Source organism: Anomaloglossus baeobatrachus, chromosome 2 (assembly GCF_048569485.1).
Source record: "Anomaloglossus baeobatrachus isolate aAnoBae1 chromosome 2, aAnoBae1.hap1, whole genome shotgun sequence".
Taxonomy (NCBI): Eukaryota; Metazoa; Chordata; class Amphibia; order Anura; family Aromobatidae; genus Anomaloglossus; species Anomaloglossus baeobatrachus.
In genome coordinates, this window is record NC_134354.1 from 720,865,586 (window position 1) to 720,886,196 (window position 20,611).

The 20,611-nt window shown below is 43.6% G+C and overlaps 1 protein-coding gene across 2 annotated transcripts in view; it reads right to left on the reverse strand.

Moving 5' to 3' along the window:
• Positions 1-20,611, reverse strand: part of RXFP2 (relaxin family peptide receptor 2) — a 449,786-nt gene that overhangs the window by 18,737 nt on the left and 410,438 nt on the right. For both annotated transcript variants that reach the window (XM_075337353.1, XM_075337352.1), the window contains 3 exons: positions 12,580-12,651; positions 5,876-6,105; positions 4,136-4,546 (listed from right to left, as the gene is read on the reverse strand). In XM_075337353.1, the coding sequence (XP_075193468.1) occupies positions 4,136-4,546; positions 5,876-6,105; positions 12,580-12,651 (713 nt within the window). The remainder of the gene's footprint in view (positions 1-4,135; positions 4,547-5,875; positions 6,106-12,579; positions 12,652-20,611) is intronic.

Below are 20,611 nucleotides of genomic sequence, written 5' to 3' on the forward strand. Positions count from 1 at the left end.
GACTGAACTGTCCCAACCTGAGTGTCCTCCTTAGGTAGTCCTGGTATGATGTTACAATCCTGGCAGCCGGAGTCGAAATCCCTAGGCTGTGGATATGGTCTCCAACCGGATCCGGAGTCCCTAGATTGAAGCCATAAGATATCCTGATCCTCTAGTCAGCTCCAAGAGCTTAGACTGGATCCATCAGCATCCATCAATCTTCATCAACCCTGGTGGCTTAAAGAAGTCCCTTTTATAGCCATAACCTTCCCTTAGGATACACTGCGTCCTCATCAATTGGTTGGACAAGATTGCTTCTCCCATTGGATTCATTTCAAGCTGCATGGATAATGTTCATTTAAATGATGTGCATAGAAAGACTCAGTATATCTACATGGAGTCGGCAAGTCACCGACTAGACAATGGCTACTAAGGTAATTACATTATCAATACACAACTACAATACAATGGTTACTGGAAAAGTCTGGAGAGCAATAGCTAAGCAAACATGACTTAGCACACATAAGAACAATAATCTGGCTGAATGTTAAGAAACTTTAACCCATGAGAGTCCATGTCGTCACACCCCAGCCTAACAATATCAGCCAACAGCCGCCCAGAATTGCCGCATACATTATATGCGACAGTTCTGGGACTGTACCCGACTCTTCCGATTTGCCCTGGTGCGTTGGCAAATCGGGGTAATAAGGAGTTATTGGCAGCCCATAGCTGCCAATAAGTCCTAGATTAATCATGTCAGGCGTCTATGATACACCTTCCATGATTAATCTGTAAATTACAGTAAATAAACACACACACCCGAAAAAATCCTTTATTAGAAATAAAAAACACAAACATATACCCTGGTTAACCACTTTAATCAGCCCAAAAAAGCCCTCCATGTCCGCCGGAATCCAGGATGATCCAGCGTCGCTTCCAGCGCTGCTGCATGGAGGTGACCGGAGCTGCAGCAGACACAGCCGCTCCTGTCACCTCCACACAGCAACTGAAGACAGCCGCGCGATCGGCTGAGCTGTCACTGAGGTTACCCGCTGTCACTGGATAGAGCGGTGGCCGCGGGTAACCTCAGTGACAGCTCAGCTGATCGCGCGGCTGTCTTCAGTAGCTGTGTGGAGGTGACAAGAGCGGCTGTGTCTGCTGCAGCTCCGGTCACCTCCATGCAGCAGCGCTGGAAGCGACACTGGATCATCCTGGATTCCGGCGGACATGGAGGGCTTTTTTGGGCTGATTAAAGTGGTTAACCAGGGTATATGTTTGTGTTTTTTATTTCTAATAAAGGATTTTTCGTGTGTGTGTGTTTATTTACTGTAATTTACAGATTAATCATGGAAGGTATCTCATAGACGCCTGACATGATTAATCTAGGACTTATTGGCAGCTATGGGCTGCCAATAACTCCTTATTACCCCGATTTGCCAACGCACCAGGGCAAATCGGGAAGAGCCGGGTACAGTCCTAGAACTGTCGCATATAATGTATGCGGCAATTCTGGGCGGCTGTTGGCTGATATTGTTAGGCTGGGGGGCTCCCCAGAACGTGGAGCTCCCCATCCTGAGAATACCAGCCTTCAGCCGTATGGCTTTATCTGGCTGGTTTTAAAATTGGGGGGACCGCACGCCGTTTTTTTAAATTATTTAATTATTTATTTCACTGCACAGTATAGACACGCCCACCGGCTTCTGTGATTGGGTGCAGTGTGACACCAGTCACTCAGCGTGGGGGCGTGTCTCTCTGCAACCAATCATAGGCGCCTGTGGGCGGGGTAAGCAGGGAATACGAGATTGTTTAATGGGCGGCCGGCTTTTTCAAAATAGTAAAAGCCGCCGGAGCAGTGTGAATGCCGTGCAGTGTCGCGCCGGAGATCGGGGATCGGTGAGTATATGAGAGAGGGCTGCTCAATTCAGTTACTCAGGAGTTTAGCGGTCACCGGTGAGCCCTTCACTGGTGACCGCTAATCAGGGCGCGACACAGACAGAGCTGCAGCATGACAATGAAGTCGGGTGAAGTTCACCCGAGTTCATTCTGACAGTGCGGCTCTTTCTGTGTCTGCTGTCATCTGCCATTCAGCTCTGCTACATGGCTGTCTGTGTCTGCTGTCAGCGGCCATGTAGCAGAGCTGAATGGCAGATGACATAGTAAAAACGCATCCCTACACATAACACACGCTTGGCAAGTCAATAAATAAAAAAAAAAAAAGGGTGCCCAATGCATACGTCACAGAACACATGATCTAAAGGAGCGCACACAAAATTGATCAATTTAACATAGACTACTAACGCTCGTGTGACAGCAAATGAACGACCTACGTGCAATCTCATAAGATCCCGTATGCAACCTGGGTGTGTCACATCGCAAATGCGATTGTACAACTAATTGCAAAGTGTAAAGCAGGCTTTAGGGGGCGGTTCATGCGGTGTCACAGCAACGTCACACGGCAGGCATCCAATAGAAGCGGAGGGGCAGAGATGAGCGGGACGTAACATCCTGCCCACCTTCTTCCTTCCGCATTGCCGGTGGAGGCAGGTAAGGAGATGTTTGTCGCTCCTGCGGTGTCACACATAGCGATGTGCGCTGCCGCAGGAACAACGAACAACATCGCTAATAAGCAGAAAACGATTTTTTGTTTCAGGACGAACTCTCTGCGGCAAACGATTTTGACCGCTTTTGCGATCGTTTAAGGTCGCTCATAAGTGTCACACACTGCGATATCGTTAATGACGCCGAATGTGCCTCACAAACAACGTGACCCCGACGATAATTCATTAACGATATCGTAGCGTGTAAAGCCCGCTTTAGAGTAATGTAGGCATCAATACGATGATTCCGGTCTCTCAAATAGGAAATGAAATGTGATGTGCTTATAATGGTCGGCTTACGCTTCGTTCTTTGCAGTGATCAGACAATTAGTGATGGCAGGGATATCGTGAACTATACGTTTGTGATTAGATAGCTTTTTGGTTCTCTCTGTAATTGGGCAGAGCACATAATAATTTGCATGAATGCTGAGGTTGCATATGAAATCCAAATATCTTTCCTATTTTTGGGCACATATTCATACTAAATTTGTGAAATCTCATTGAAATCTTTTCCATGGAGAGGTTTTAAAAGGATTGTCCCCTACTTTTACATTGATGGCCTATCCTTAGGGGTACTTTGCACACTACGACATCGCAAGCCGATGGTAGCGATGCCGAGCGCGATAGTCCGTGCCCCCATCGCAGCTGCGATATCTTGTGATAGCTGTCGTAGCGAAAATTATGGCTACGGCAGCTTCACATGCACTTACCTCCCCTGCGACGTCGCTCTGGCCGGCGAACCGCCTCCTTCCTAAGGGGGCGGGTCGTGTGGCGTCACAGCGACGTCACACGGCAGGTGGCCAATAGAAGCAGGGGACGTAAACATCCCGCCCACCTCCTTCCTTCCTCATTGCAGCCGGGACGCAGGTAAGGCGATGTTCCTCACTCCTGCGGCTTCACACACAATGATGTGTGCTGCCACAGGAATGAGAAACAACATCGTAACATCGGTCTTTCCGAAATTATGGAAATGACCAACGCTACACCGATCATACGATTTCGACGCTTTTGCGCTCGTTAATCGTAGTAAAAAGGATTCACATAGTCCGATGTCGACAGCGACGCCGGATGTGCGTCACTTTCGATTTGACCCCACCGACATCGCACCCGTAGTGTGCAAAATACCCCTTAGGATCGGTCACCAATGTCTGATCAGCTGGGATCTGACACCCCACACCCCCCACCTATCAGCTATTCTTGGTTCCGGAGGCGGCAGCAGGTGGCTGGGAGAGCTCAGTTCCGGCGCTGCTCCATCTTTGGATAGCGTCGGTGGCTGGGTACTGCACATCCGCCTCCTGTTGATTAGAATGGGAAGCAGATGTGCAAGACGTGCCCGCTTTCAGAAGATGGAGCAGCGCCGGAACTGAGCATTTCCGGCTGCTTGCTGCCGGGACTGACAACAGCTGCCCCGGCTGCTCAGACATTGATGACCTATCCTACGGATAGGCCATCAATGTAAAAGTAGTGGACAACCCCTTTAAGACAAAAATGAAATGTGAGAAAATTAATTAATCAGCCCCCCATGAAATATAGCATTGTACCATGCAACTGCATCTCACCTAGAAATATCCCCAGTGAGTATCTTTTGCCTCCAGATTCTTCCGTTTGATCGGGATACAGAGGAAAGCAGACTCCATTTTTTCCATAATAATTTCCAAAAAACTCCTCATTCCAAAATGGAATCACAGCAATTACAAATCCAATGACCCATATTAACATCAATGTCACAAGGGTCTGACGCTTGCCCGGCCGAATGTTGCTGAACGGGAACACAATGGCCAGGTACTTCTCCAATGTTAAATATGTCAGAAGCAAAACGGAGACTTCTGTGGAAAGCATGGCTAGAAATCCAAGGCTTCGGCATTGCAGGCTTTCCATCCATATCAGCGCATATTTTTTATATTGTCCCCGATATTTGACGTCGAATACCCCAATAAAAAAGAGATAGACTCCCATTAAACAATCGGCACCTATTGAAAAAAAAAAAAAAAGATGACAGATACAGCGTTATAAGCAAAGAAGATTGAAGTTCTAATGTGTGAAAATCACCTAATAGAGTCATCAGGAAACACTCTACCAAAGTGGGCTTTACACGAGACGACTGATCGTGCGATGCATCGTCGGGGTCATGGATTTCGTGACGCACATCCGGCATCATACACGACGTCGTCTTGTGTAACACCTCCTAGCGACGCAGTAATGCTCACAAATCGTGAGTCGTGTACTCGTCGCTAGGTTTCATAAAATTGTTTAATTAAAATGGCGGCGGTTGTTCATCGTTTCCGTGGCATCACACATTGCTCCGTGTGACACCACGGGAACGATGAACAGCAGCTTTACCTGCCTCCTGCGGCACCCGACGGATTAATGGAAGGAAGGAGGTGAGCCTCATCTCCGCCCCTCCGCTTCTATTGGCCGGCTGCCGTGTGACGTTGCTGTGACGCCGAACGTCCCTCCCACTCCAGGAAGTGGACGTTTGTCACCCACAGCGAGGTCGTCCGGAAGGTAAGTACGTGTCCCGGGGGTTAAACGAGTTTGTGCGCCACGAGCAACTAATTGCCCGTGACGCAAAAACGACGGGGGCGGGTACGATCGATCGTGCTATCGCACAATCGGTCGTCTCGTGTAAAGCAGGCTTTAGGGGAATACTAAAATACCGATGGTATCTTACGCCCCATGAACATAGCCATAATACTGCTCCATATAACCTGAGCCTGAAGCTGTAAAATGAGAGGAAAACCATGGAGGATGAGTCTTTAACCGCGCTGACGAAGACCATGGTTTGTCCTGATGAAGGAGTCTATGAACTTTGAAATGCGTTGACTAATAAAACTGCAGTTCTCCACTCATAACCTCCTGGATTAATGATGTAGCACACACTAATTCTTCTCATCAGCTTTTACATAGTTACATAGGTTGAAAAAAGATCTAGGTCCATCCAGTTCAACCTTCCTCCACCAATTATACGTTTTGTGACTATATTATTGATAACCCACAATGTTTTGTGTACTGAGGAAATCATCCAGCTCTTTTCTAAAAGCCGTTATAGTATCTGCCATTACTATCTCTTGTGGTAGGGCATTCCACAGTCTGACTGCTCTAACTATAAAGAACTCTTTCCTATTTAGCTGCCAGAATCTCTTTTCTTCCACTCGCAGTGTATGCCCCCTGGTCCTTAGTATTGTCTTTGGAAGGAATAAGCTTTGTGATTACATTTTTATTCTTCCAGAAAAATCTTCACTTGTTCTAATTCATAAGATATTTTACATTTAATCCCAAGATTACAAATATTTACTTACAGCATAAGATCTTTATAGACATTGTATGCGTCTTGTTCTCCGACTGAATGAACGATCTCATCCCGATTACAAAGATATTTCCGAAACAAGTGATGCAGGCTATTACCCAGACGAAAACGCGAAGGATGGTGTTTGCCAGCAGGTTTTCAAATGAAGATATCCCATCTGTAGGTGGTGTACATACCCGGACATGAGGCGCGAAAGAACAATAGCGGAATTTTTTAAAGTATCTTTAAAAAAAAGAAAGAAGCATCAAATTTTAAGATAAATAAGACAAAATTCTATCCTATTCAAATCACATGACATTTCAGGCGCATCCTTCTTTACCTTAACATGCCATTGATTGTGGTCCGTGAACTTGGACACTCAAAATTTACATTGCTGCAGGTCATTGCAAACTACAAGAACTTGTCCATCCTTAATGCTGTAGCCAGGGTCACCTATCTGGCTAAATGTTACTCGGATGCTTCTGCTCTGTGCCAGTCATTGTACTGGCTGCCCATACATTATAGGATCCATTGCTTGGTCTCACCCACAAAGCTCTTCGCAACATGGCACCCTCCTACCTATCCAAATGACGGAGAAGGAAAATCCGGACACAGCTTCCAGACGGCAATTAATGCAAAGTATCACCTGTCTCAATAGATGGGAACAGCGTTCGATAGTATGGAACTGTCACAAGGGGTGCACCTCACAGGAAAACAGAAAAGTGGTACATCAAAAAAGAAGAGCAGAGGGCACTCACCAATTGAAGGCAGAAATCTTGTGTTTATTATTTACATGGAGCAGGCATTAAAGGACGGAGGGGAGAGGGACTGACCACCCACGGACGACAGCTGTTTTGCACCGGTAACCGGCGCTTTCTCAAAGCACCGGTCGCCGATGCAAAACAGCTGTTGTCCGTGGGTGGTCCGTCCCTCTCCCCTGTGTCCATTTATGCCTGCTCCATGTAAAAAATAAACACAAGATTTCTGCCTTCAATTGGTGAGTGCCCTCTGCTCTTCTTTTTTAATGTATCCTCCTACCTAACCACCCTCATCTCTGTCTATCGCCCTACCTGTTCTCTTTCGACTAACATCCACACTAATCCAAACCTCCCACTCCCGTGTCCAAGACTACTCCCGAGCTGCACCAATCCTCTGGAATGCTCTACCCCAAGAAACTAGGATTATCCACATCTTGCACAGCCTTAAACACTCCTTAAAACACATCTTTTTAGAGTGGCCTATCATCCGCCCTAATCTCAGAACATTAATTCTTCCTCAAATTCCACTGTACCCAAAGCTTTACAAAGACAGGCTGATATGAGAAAAAATCCCAATGAATGAGCCATACGGTAAACATGCAGCCAGCATGTATATACTGGCGGCATGTATGCACTACTCACAATCAATGCATAGAAAGAGGACAAACGAGTATCTGTGCAATAGAATAAATTTTATTTAATGACAACCAGGCAAGACAGCAATACATGCAAGTTTAAAAACAACTACCATAAGATCAGAAGGGCATGGAGTATGAGTACGGAGTGTAAATCAAAATAGCCAATAGCCGTAGGAGAGGCGAAAAGTTCACACAATGTACTGAAGAAGTTCAAGTGAGTATAATGAACAATAACACCCTCAGTAGCCGTGGGAGGCGTAAATAAGGGTATACAAACAAGGGCCAGTAAATGTGTAGTTCACACAATGAAGCACAATGAGCGATATATAGCCATGGAGGAGGTGACCGCTATATAGTGTTGTAAGAATATATATTCAATTACAGAAATAGCCGTGTGAGAGGTAAACAATAATCACAAACGACTACGGTATATATTGGCCACAAAAAGGGTGTAAAGTATCAACAACAAGGTTCCCCAAAGTATGATCACCAAGACTGACCCAAAGTGTACACCATGGTAGCCAGGAATACCTAAAAAGGTTTAACATAGTTCAATATAAAGTGCAAATGCATTTGAATCAAAAAGCAGGATCCCAAGGATACCATGGAAAAACAAGGAAGTCCCACAGATACACACAGCTAAAGGTATGAAAATATATTTAAGACATAATGCACATACCCGGATAGGAGGGATCACCACCAACGCGCGTTTCACGACGGTATTATTGCTTTCTCAAGGGGGGGATTCTTGGTGATCATACTTTGGAGCTATGCAAAGACAGGCTGATGACTGGTTCATACAACCTTCATCTATCCCCCCATTTTTCGGAGATGGCTGGACTGTCGTTGTAAATAAACACTTGAACCTTGTTTAACCCCCACCTCACTCCATTGAAGATTATAAGCTTTTACATGCAGGGTGGTCTATATTTTTGCTTTAATTATTGTATCTCCTATAACTGTTACTTATGTTTATTTGTATATGAACCTCTGAATTGTAAAGCGCTGCGGAATATGTTGGCGCTATAGAAATAAAGATTATTATTAATATTATCGGGGTCATTCCATTTAGGAGACTTTAGTTACAGAGCTTGTACCCTTTGAACCCTTTCAGAATCATGGAAATTTTTGTTTTTGCTCTATAGTTTTTTTCCTCTCCTTTCTCAAACAGCCATAACTGTTTTCTTTTTCTCGGAACATAAAGTTATGAGGCCTTGTTCTTTGAAGGACGAGCTCACATCATTTGTTTTGCCATGCAATGCACTGAAAAACTGGAAAAAAATTCCACTTGGGATGTAATGGTGAAAATAAAATGCAATGCCACCATTGTTTTTTGAGTTTCACAGCATTCGTTGCGTGGTAAAAATAATTTGGAAGCATTATTTTCCAGGTCAATGTTATAATGGTGATATCAAACTTGTTTTGATTTTATTCTATTTAAGCCATGAAAAGAATTCAGAATTTTGTAAAGAAAAAATGTTTGTGTTGATATTTCTTTAGGCCTGTAACATTTTTATTTTTACGTCGATGGAGCTGTTACGGCTTGATTTTTTGAGGTGAGCCGTTTTTATTGAATCCATTTGGGGTACATATGACTTTTTTTTATCACTTTTTGGTTTTATTTTTTTTTGTTAGTTAGGTAAGATGTCCAAAATACTGCAATTCTGGAGTTTTGGTCTTTATTTTTCTCTTGATGGTGTTCACCAATTGGTAAATTAATTATATATTTAAAAGGCTCACAGTTTTACAGGTGCATTCATACCAACTATTTTTTTCCCCTTCATTTTTAAAGGGGGGAAAAGGGAGTGTTTTGAATTTTTTTTATTTTTTTGTAATTGTAAAAACTTTTTTATATTTTTTACAATTTTTTGAGGACTTGATCTTTGGAATTACTCGATCATTTGTGCTGAATACTGCAATACTATGGTATTGCATCTGTTAGAGGAAATAATACAAGAGTTCTAAGATGATAGCCATGTGGGTTTTCAGCATGTCCCCATCTGCTATTATAACTCATCTGCAATCACTTCATGGGGGCCAATGGGAGCCAAAGTGCATGAGCACTGCAGCGCTTGGCCCATATAAATGTCACTGTCTGTGATTAACAGCAGCATCTATGTAGTTAACAGCCTTGGTCGGAGCTCAGTTCTATTTGCTGCTGTTAGACACACATGTTGGTTATTCATCATAGCCAGAATCAATAGCATGTGACAAGAACACAGATCCTGAGCCCCCTTCACACATGTGGACCCTGCCAAGGACATTAATTAATGTCTTAGTCTAGGGGGTGTCAAAGGGGTTCTCCAAGAATGATATAAAATAGTTCCCTAATATAATTAAACTGCAGCCTGTACTGTGTCAGGATAGGCTGCAGATAGATGGCATACAGCTCCTGAGACCTGTGTCTCAATTAACAAGAGCTGTATCACACATACCTCAGATGGCTGGAAGCATGGCTGTCATATGTGAAGAAATATAGCTAAGCATAATGGAAGGTTATCGCAAGGGTTGTCCTCCTCAATGTTTATTTGTTTTCATGCTGAATGCAGTTTCCGTGCACTGTTATAAAGCTGTCATACTGATGGAGGAAGAGGATGAATCAAGAGATTTCCTCACTGAGGACAATATGGGTTAAAACATATTTATTCATGCATCACAGCCATGCTCCCTGATGCCAACTAAGTTATGTGTGATACAGCTCATCTCACTTGAGACACAGGTCTGTATGTCTTCAGTCTGCAGCCCGTGCTGACATGTGACTAGGATGAGCTTAAGTTTGAATTATATCAGAGACTCCATTTTATTCCATTTCTGGAAAAACCCTTACTGTTTTTCTACTGCTGAAAATGGATGGTGCATTATAATAATAATAATAATAATCTTTATTTCTATAGCGCCAACATATTCCGCAGTGCTTTACAATTCAGGTGGATCATATACAAACACGTAACCGTTATAGAAAATACAATATTTAGAGGGAAAAAAAGACAACCCTGCTCGTGAGAGCTTACAATCTACAATGAGATGGGGGGGCAAGGTACAAGTGCTTATTTACAATGACTAATGACAATCCAACCATCTCAAGGAAATGGGGGATAAATAATGACTTACTGGACCAGTTGGCCAGAACCTTGAGATGCATTTGGGTGCCATGGAGTTTGACGTTGGGTTATGTTCTGAGAGGTTGTGGAGGGACTATGTAAATTTAGTTTGGCTAGGGAGTGTGATAGGCCGCCTTAAAAGATACGTTTTTAGGGAGCGTCTGAAGCTGAGTGAGTTGTGATTCATCCTAACTTCTTGGGGTAGAGCGTTCCAGAGGATTGGTGCAGCTCGGGAGAAGTCTTGGATCTTGGAGTGGGAGGTTTAGTAGATTTAATATGTTGTATTCAGGTCCAGTTTGAAAACAGCCAAAGCAATATTGTATATTATTTCTCTATGAATAAGTGATAAGTTATAGCTATAAGAAGTAGAGTGAGAACTACCATGCTTGGGTGCTCGGTACTCGTAACGAACAGTTGCATGCTCAGATGGGTGCGGCTTGAGTGTTCTAGTATAATGGAAGTCAATGGGGAACTCAAGCATTTCCCTTTTCATTTAGAAAGATTTCCCAATTGACTTCCATTATACTTGGGAACTTGAGTCATACCCATCCGAGCATGCAACTGCTGGTTACGAGTACTGAGCACCTGAGCATGGTAGTGCTCACTCATCACTAGTTATAAGTTTTCCTCTACACTGAAGCAAGAAAGTGATTCACTGCCACAAAATATTAGATGTTAAAGCAATGTAATATAATTTGGAATCTAACCAGAATATTACATAAAACCTAGGTGAACGTACAATTTGCAATTACTGTCTGTTTAACCCCTTAAGGACACTGCCAATTTTTATTCTTGTGTTTTCGTTATTTCTTACCTTTTTTTAATGAACCATAAGTTTTTTATTGGATGGAAATAGCAGTATGAGTACTTTTTATTTGCAGAACGTATTGTAGATTTGAAAGACATCATTAACTTTACCATATCGCGTACAGATCAATGGGAGAAAAATATAAGTGAGGTGAGATGGTGAAAACACAATGCAAATTCACCATTATCAGTATGTTTATGGCTATGTGACATGTTTAGCTTTTTTTAACTATTTTATTGGCTGAAATAATTCAGAACTTCGTAAAAAAAAATTGTTTGTGCTGGCATTATCTTTTATTCAATTGATATAGCTATATGAGTAGTCGTTTTTTGCATGCCAAGGTGTAGTATTTAATAGTACAATTTCGGGTACATAACCAGTTTTAATTGCTTTTTTTGCATTTATTGTGGGAGATGCTGTGACAAAAAAAAATGGTAATTTTTGCACTTCAATTTTTTTTCCTTTTTCTTTCAAACATTTAGCACATGGGTTAGGCAATTTTATTTGTTTGGCAGATCAGATTTTTACAGATGCAGCAAGATCAAATTTTTTTTTTTACTTTTTAAATTTATATTTTTAACTGGAGAAAAGAGGATAATTAAATTTGTTGTAGGAGAAGGAAAGATTTAGCATTAAAATTCCATAAAATCCAGATTTATAAGAATTTCTTAAAAAAGAAGGTTTTCATTCCATAAAAACAAACGCGTTTCGGATCTTCAAATCCTTATTTATTGTTCATACAATGAATAAGGATATGAGGATCCTTAAAATAAATCTCGATTTTATGGAATTTGATGCTGGATCTTTCCTTCTCCTACAATATTTCCCAGCGGACATGGCTGTTTTCGATTGCACGGTTCGCTGATGGATGGATGAGCTGACCTTCTAAACTTTTTTGCCTTCTAATTAAATTTGTTGTTTTTTATTTTTAATCTGAGTAATATTTAAAATCAATTTTTATTTTTATACTTTTCACATTTTTTTTTTAGTTCTGACTTTTCCTGTGTTTTGGACTTAGTTAAAACATGGTGATAAGACAGATGAGATAACTCATGCATACAGTAGGTTTACTTCATTTTTCTGATTTGTTTTTCTCTCTCCAAAAACATATTTGTGAACCTAGTCCTATAATTGTAGTAAACTTAGCATGAAATCAAATATCCCTGTAATCACCAATTTTATTTTATTTAATTACACAAGCCAATACTTTAATGCAGAATATTTCTACAGCGCCTTAGCTTTTTATTGCCACTAATGATATAATTCCATATTTAAGTTTAATAGAAATATTTTCAAATACAAATAGAAATGTACATGATAAATTATGTTCACGGTGGGAAATGCACACTGTAGCATTGTAATTAATCTAGCAGATGTAACACAAGTTACTCACTGTTCCCGCAGATACTTACATGTGAGATAGATTCTTCATCGGCTCAAACATTCTTGTGCTTATATTTGGAATTTCAATTTTATCCAGTGCCCTATAAATAACAATGTTTAGAGTAATACATATTATACATATACTTCTTACATACTTATATAATATAAAATTAAAATTGCCTGTATCTGTAACTTTGAATACTTTAGGATGCACTACGTGCCACATGGCATCTCCAATTTCTAGAGCAGAGGTCCCCTACCTTTCTGACCTTGATGGCGATTAAATAATCACTGTGATACTAGCCCAGAAAGTGGTGTGAGTGTCATGCGTATGGTCTGCGTTTTGTTTTCTCACCTAGCATTCGTATGACATGCAAGTGTCATGCGAGTGTCATGCGAGTGGTATGCAAGTCTGTAGATTTTTCATACCAAGGATCCGTGTGACATATGTATGCCATCTGTATGACATGCTTATGCCATCCGTATTGCGATATTTTTCTCGCTCCCAAAGGGTCGCATGTGGGTGCGAGAGCTGAGTCTCACTGACAATTGCAGCATGCTGCAATTTCACTATGAGTGCGATTCGTGTGGAGTAAAAACGCTCAGGATGGCATGGTCACATAGATTAACACTGGTGCGAGTGCAATCCGATTTTGCATCGGATCGGACTCGCACAAGAAGATCGCAGATGGAAAAGAGCCCTGAGAGCCACAATCAGCTCTAAGGGCTCTTCTCTACTGGCGTGTAAAAAATCACAGCGATACTCGGCTCAAAATGTGAGTCGTGTGTCCTGCGTGTGATCTGAGTACGGTGTGTGTTTTTTTTCCTCACATAGCATCCGTATGACATGTGAGCGTCATGCGAGTGCTATGTGAGTTTTTAGTTAAGCAGCGTAGGACTGGCTACGGGGGAAATCTCCTGTAAAACCAGGCCTGGCCGCGGTTACCTGCACTGAGCTCCGGAGCTGTAACCTGAGCTCCAGCGTTCTGCCTGATCTGTCTGCAGCTGTGCTGACCTAAACAGCAGTCGCCGGGAAATCAGTCACTCGGCGCTCGCTGTTCAGGCTGCAGCCTGGAGCTCAGGTGACAGCTCCGGGGTTCAGTGCATGTAACCGCGGCCAGAACTGGTTTTACAGGAGATTCCTCCGGTAGCCAGTCTGACGTGGTATGCAAGTGTCAGGATCCGTGTGACATGCGCATGCCACCCGGATTCTGACTTTTTTCTCACCCCCATAGGATTGCATGTGGGTGAGAGAGCTGAGAATCGCATCGAATCGCAGCATGCTGTGATTTCAAGGAGAGCCCGTGTAGAGTCTGAAAAAAGTGGGGAAATGGAGATTGCATCATATGAAACCCTTTGACAGATTGCAATCCGTTTTTCCAGGCGATGGGTTTTGGAGAAAAAAAACGCCAGTGGAGAAGAGCCCTAACAGAGGGTCACGAGCCACAGTCAGCTTTAGGGCTCTTCTCCACTAGCGTTTTTTTTCTCCCAATTCCATCGCATTGAGAAACGGATTGCAATCTTGCAAATGGTTTCTAATGATGCTGTCTCCATTTCCCTGTTTTTCTCAGACGATACACGGGTTCTCCTTGAAATCGCAGCATGCTGCGATTTGATGCGATTCTCAGCTCTCTCACACCCATGCAAGTCAGAATCCGGGTGGCATGCGCATGTCACACGGATCCTGACACTTGCATACCGCGTCAGACTGGCTACCGGAGGAATCTCCTGTAAAACCAGTCCTGGCCGCGGTTACATGCACTGAACCCCGGAGCTGTCCCCTGAGCTCCAGAGTGCAGCCTGAACAGCGAGAGCCGAGTGACTGATTCCCCAGCGATTGCTGTTCAGGTCAGCACAGCTGCAGACAGATCGTGTGATAGGAGAAAAAAAACGCTAGTGGTGAAGAGGCCTTAAGGCTGGAATCCCACTTGCTAGTGTAAAATCGGTCCAATTCTCATGCTGGAAAGTCGGACGATTTTAGTTGACTTTTCATCAGTGTGCTGTCAGTATGCTGTCAGTGTGCAATCAGTTTTTACCCTCAGCAGCTGCTATTCATGTACTGTTATGTACAGGAGCATTTACAGTGTTCTCTGCTACATGCGTGAAATGTATTGAGAAAAATGGATGTCACTAGGATGGTGTATGTGCCGTCTGTGTGACATCCGTTTTTTTTCACGCACCCATAGCCTTGCATTGAAGAGACTCGTGCGAGAAACTCACCAAAACGCAGCATGTTGCGATTTTTTTCTCAGTCTGATTTAGACTGAGAAAAAAATAGCAGATGGGAGCTGCCTCATTGATTAACATTGGTCCGAGTGCAATGAGAGATTTTCTCGCACTGCACTCATGCGAGTTAATCGCAAGTGTGAAGCCGGCCTTAGAAAGGGTCAAGAGCCATATCCAGCTCCCGCCCCTCACAGTAGTGATACTCAGAGCCCTCATTACCAGTTAATGACAGCCAAAGCTTTTCCACAGAAATTACACAAAGGCAGTACACCAAGATCCAGGGATCCTAACTTACTCCCATTCAGATCTTCTCTTCTGTGTGGGACTACTCACGAAAGTTGCCATCTGTATACCTCCACTTCATAGCTGTTTGTTAGACCTGGTGCTAATGTGCCAAACTGGAAGACCGTGAACTACCCATCACGGACCCATGAGCCACATGTAGTTCTCGAGCCAAACCTTGGGCACTCTTGTTCTAGCTGGATAGCACTTAGACAGTGGGATATGTTAACTAGAATCTACAGGGTGATTCACTTGCTACTTTTCCCTGAAATATTGCAGAAACGTCTTAAAGAGACGATCTATTGTACTGAAATTTAGACTGTACATACTTTGGTTCATGAGAAACTGAGGTTTTAAAGCAGGGGTTTTTCATAAGTTGTCTATTAATTTTACAGGAAGAAAAAAAATCTGACTTATTTTACCTATATACCTATTATACCTAATATACAAGTACAAAAAAAATGCACTGATATGTAGAAATTTTGCTTTATGTACCAGTACAATATGCCTGTAAGGAAGAATTACAGTTAAGTAGAGAAAATTTATTTTTTGCTTCAAACCAGTGTGAAATTGCCTAAAGTCGTAACTCCACATTGCGCAAAAATTGAGCAACTTTTCAAGGCATTGATGAATTGATCATATTTAGTTTTTGTCATCATTTAGATTAATGGATGATTCACTCTCTATATTCAAAGTACTGATGAGCAAGCACTAAAATACAATGGTGCTCGGGACTCAAATCGAGAAAATCTGACTACTTGGGTGCTCGTCTTGAGTAACAAGTATAATGGATGTCAATGGGAAACTTGAGTATTTTTCCAAAGATACTTCTTGTGGGTCTGGGGGGCAGTAAAATCACTGAAATGGATGGAAACAGAGCTCAAATGGAATGGGAACAGAATGGAGAAGAAGCTTGGATGCATCTCTGACTCCCAGTATTACGCCACTTTTACAAACTGTCAATAAAAGCTACCAAACTGAAGATAACATGGATTTTACAAGAGAACAATGTAAGGAAATATTCTTTCCTACATAATGACTTGTATATAAAACAAATTTAAAAAGAGAGAAAAAAAACGCCTCCTCCACCTCTTAAGCCTGCTTTACACGTTGCAATTTTGCATACGATATCGTATGCGATTTGCAACGCCCCCATCGTATGTGTGGCACGTTCAATTTGTTGAACGTGCTGCACAAACGATTAACCCCCGTCACACGTACTTACCCTTCCATACGACCTCGATGTGGGCGGCGAACGTCCACTTCCTGGAGTGGGAGGGACGTTCGGCATCACATCGACGTCACACGGCAGCCGACCAATAGAAGCAGAGGGGCGGAGCTGAGCGGGACGAAAACATCCCGCCCACCTCCTTCCTTCCTCATTGTGGGCCGGGAACCGCAGGACGCTGGTAAGATCTGTTCATCGTTCCTGGAGTGTCACACACTGCAATGTGTGCTACCTCGGGTAAGATGAACAATCTGACATGCAATTCTAGAGAAAGGTATGATGTGTATGCGATGGACGTTTTACCGTTCAATCGCAATTGCACGTACCTGTCACACACTGCAATGTAACTTACAATGCCGGATGTGTGTCACTTACAACGTGACCCCGCCGACACATAGTAAGATACATTCCAGCGTGTAAAGCAGGCTTTAGGCTATGTTCACACATAGAGTCTTTACTGCGTTTTTGCACTCACTCATTGCTTTAGTGATGCCCTGGACTAGCCAGGGGTCACAGATAGTCCCACGCACAACACCCCCCCTAAAAAGGGTCACAGCAGCCACCCTTAAAACCCTGAGTCACCCCCCCTCAGGTTCTGAGGTTCACACCAGGTGGGGCAGAGCCAGAAAGTTGGCCCCGCCCACCGAGGAGTTCCAATGGCCTGAGGCGGGAAATACACAACAGACAGTCTGTGGAGACAGTGGAAGGGAGAGGAAGGAGAGGAGTAGGGAGAGTGAGGAGTGACAGAACTGACAGGGGGTTCGGGTTGGAGTCCAGACACCCCTTTGGCCAGGAGCCAGACGGTGGTGGCCGCCTTCAGGAGACCAGGAAGATGACCAGTGGAACCGTAAGGGACCGGGACAGGGTAGTGGCCCGCCGGAACCGAACCAGGGAACCAACTGGATACCGGAGCACCATGAAGGGTACTTAGACCCCGACTAGGCTAGTAGCCACCTTTTAGTCGAATTAACTGATTGCAGCTTGGACCTCAGGGGTTCACTCCCACACAAGGCCTGATTGAAGACAACAGCCCCACGATTCGGAATAGAGAGCTACCGCCACAGCTAGAGATCCACAGGGCCAGCGTCTGCAGGCAAACGGGTTCCCCAGAACACACACACCACTGGGGAGCGAACTACTGTCGCTGAAGCGTAGGCAGTTACATACACAACACAGGTGCAGGAAAAAGGCGGAAACCACCAACCCGGAGTAAGGGGGAACAATGCAGCCGGCCGCGGGCACCGTCCACCATCTTGTTTGGTTTACCAGAGACTCCCGTGCATTTTTCAGAGTGATTACACCAGTGCCATTGGGCTGAGCGCCGCGCCGCACCGCACCTGGACTGCCCTGCGCCAGCACCATCACCAAAACCAGCGACTCTCCTTCGGGGCCCGGGACCCACACACGACCCTACCCACAGAGGGGTTAACATCAAAGCTGCACAACACCGTCCCCAGGAGCCTAGTCAATGGCAGCGGTGGTGTCCATCTAATTCACCACAGCCCCGTGGGTGGCGTCACGAACTTTAACCCCAAAAGCAAAACAACCACCCAAATCCCCTTTTTTCTCTGGGAGGCGACGGGATTCCCCTGCCCGCTGGGTTCGTGAGAGGCTCGAGCCACCACAAAGAGAACCCGACGAGCACGGATCCGAGCGGCTCGGCGGTCGCCGCCGAGCCCCCGAGGCGGCGCAGAGAGAAAATTCCCGGGCCGCACACTTTCAATGGTGAAAAAAACACTGCAAAAATGCTGAAACTTTTACATGCTTATTCTTTAAAAAATGCAGCAGTTTTCAATTTCAGTCAGGAAAAAAAGGAATCATGTGCATGAGAGTGGAACTCCTGGACTGGTGGACCCTATGCACTAAGTGCAAGGCCTTTCAAAAATTGAAAGGAGGGATTGCAATACATCCTATAATACACATAGAGGATGGCCTCAGAAAACATTTTTTCCCCATTTGGAAGAAGTGGGACTCCTAGAATAGGAAAGCATATGCACTACGTGCAAGGGCTGCCAAAAATTAGAAGGAGGCACTCCAATATACTCTGGAACACATGTAGAGTAAGGCCTCAGAAGACATTTAGATTAAGAAGGAGCGAGACTTCTGTGGCCAACAACAAGGAGTGCCGGATTCAAGGCCACTACTCGGAGTACAACAAGGACCTCGGGCATCCGACTCCGATTTTGCTCCAACTAAGATGGTAGTTCCTCCTCTGCCAGCTCAAGGCATCAGGCAGCCCCAACGCTTCAAATAGATGGCAGCAGGGGTTTCAAAACAATTTTTTGTATCTCCTTGGAGACCATTGCCAATGAAAATTAATGTACAATGTGGGGGAAATGTCTCCAACTCATCTTGGTTAAAGAACACCAAAAGTCCATTTATTCACGCAAGAAGTGCATTTGGGCCTTTCTCCCATTGTATGAATGCATCTTTATTTCCTTTTTACACAGAGTTGAGGAAAACCTGAAACTCGCAGGCCGCAGTCACTGCTCCATCCCAGCTTAAGTTGATTCTGTGGGTTTTTAGTGCTGCCGGTGGCATAATAATTAATAGGCACATCTGCCTGCAAACTGAAAATGCTGGCAGGCTGACTCTTCTCGAAATTAATAAGGCTTGGATTGGCCCCAACTTCAATTCCAGTGGATGACACCAACGGAACATAAAGTCAATTCAAATGTTCTTTTTTTCTGGTGCACTCCTAGTCACACCTTCCTACCCAAAAAAGGGTATATGGTTCATGATTTATTATTTTTCTGCTCCTACTCCTTCTCCTTTTACAACTACACCATATGAACAGGATTATCATGTGGCCCTCTCTGTATATTTTTACAGGGTTATCGGGCGGCACTGACTAATTTTTCTTGCCACTTGAGCCAAATCAACTTTTGCAAGTCACATTCAAAGCTCCCACCATGCTTAAGTTGATTCCATGGGTATTTAGTGTCGTTGGGTGCATAATAACTGATAGGCACATCTACCTGTCAACTGAAAATGCTGACAGGCTGACTGTTCTGAAATGAACAAGGATTGTTTTGGCGCAGACTTCTCAACTCCACCGGATGACATCAGCAGAATATAAAGCCAATTCACTGTTCCATTTTTTTCTATGGTATTCCTATTCACCCCTTCCCACCCAAAAAAAGGTATACTGTTCATGGTTTCTTCTTTTTCATGTCCCTCGAAGGAGGAATTTGGAGGAGACACAGGGTCAGGTGATAGTTGTGGCGCAGTTGTCTAATATAAAAGCCCAAAACACTCTGTAAGTGGAGGAGTTGGTGCCAATGGTTCAGAAGAGGCAGATGTGTGAGCAGTGGAGCAGGCTCATGGCCTACCCTGCAATAGAAATACATCAGAGTGATCCGGCCCTAGAGAGAACAGGACTTCGTGGGACAAGCATCGAAGAAGACCAAGTCCCGAGAACCTGACTTTGCAGGTCAAGCACTGAAGTCCAAATGCCGTGAACCAGATTTCACAGGTTGTGGACCAAAGAACACCAAATGCCAAGAACCAGACTTTGCAGGTCAAACACCGAGGCAGTCCAAATGCCGAGAACCAGATTTCGCAGGTCAAGCACCAAAAACCAGACACTGATTACCGGATACAGCAGATGGAAATTTCAAGGGCCAGGCTGTTACTTCCTGTCCAGGTATTCAGTACTAATTGAGGAAAAGCACTAATTAGAATCGGACTTACACTTAAACTAATTGTGCCTTAATCCCTCTAGGTCCTGTGCTGCGATTAACTCTCGGAACCTGTTCTACACGACATTGATATAATTATCTAATCAAGTGCCTTTTATTTCATTTTTTGCTGAATACTGATACTGTGTTTAAAGACAGGACCCTCTTATTAATTTTAGGGTTTTTTTGTGCATTGTCGGTGGGCGTCTGTTATGTCTGTTTTCTATTATATGTAATAAAAAAATGTGGAATTTTTGTGATTATTTTATTCTGTTTTGGTCTGGTACATAGGTTTATTAATTAGAATATTCTATATTCTGTCCCTATTCTATTTTTTTTATAGTGAGATAGTTTACTAGGTAATAAGTGCATAAATTAGAATAGGCAATTACAAAATAATACAAAAACAGTTAAAGGGAACCTGTCACTATAAAAATAGTGTCCAATCTGCAGGAATCATGTTATAGAGCAGGGGGAACTGTGCAGATTGGTATATAGTTTTGTGAGATAAGATTCAGTATAACCTGTGTTTTCATCATTTAAACCTCTTCTCCTTTTGGGTTTTTCGGTGCAGTGGGTATCAGGGACTGAAAGTTATCTTTGTATGTATACTTATGCAAGGAAAGCTAATCATTGATAGGACCG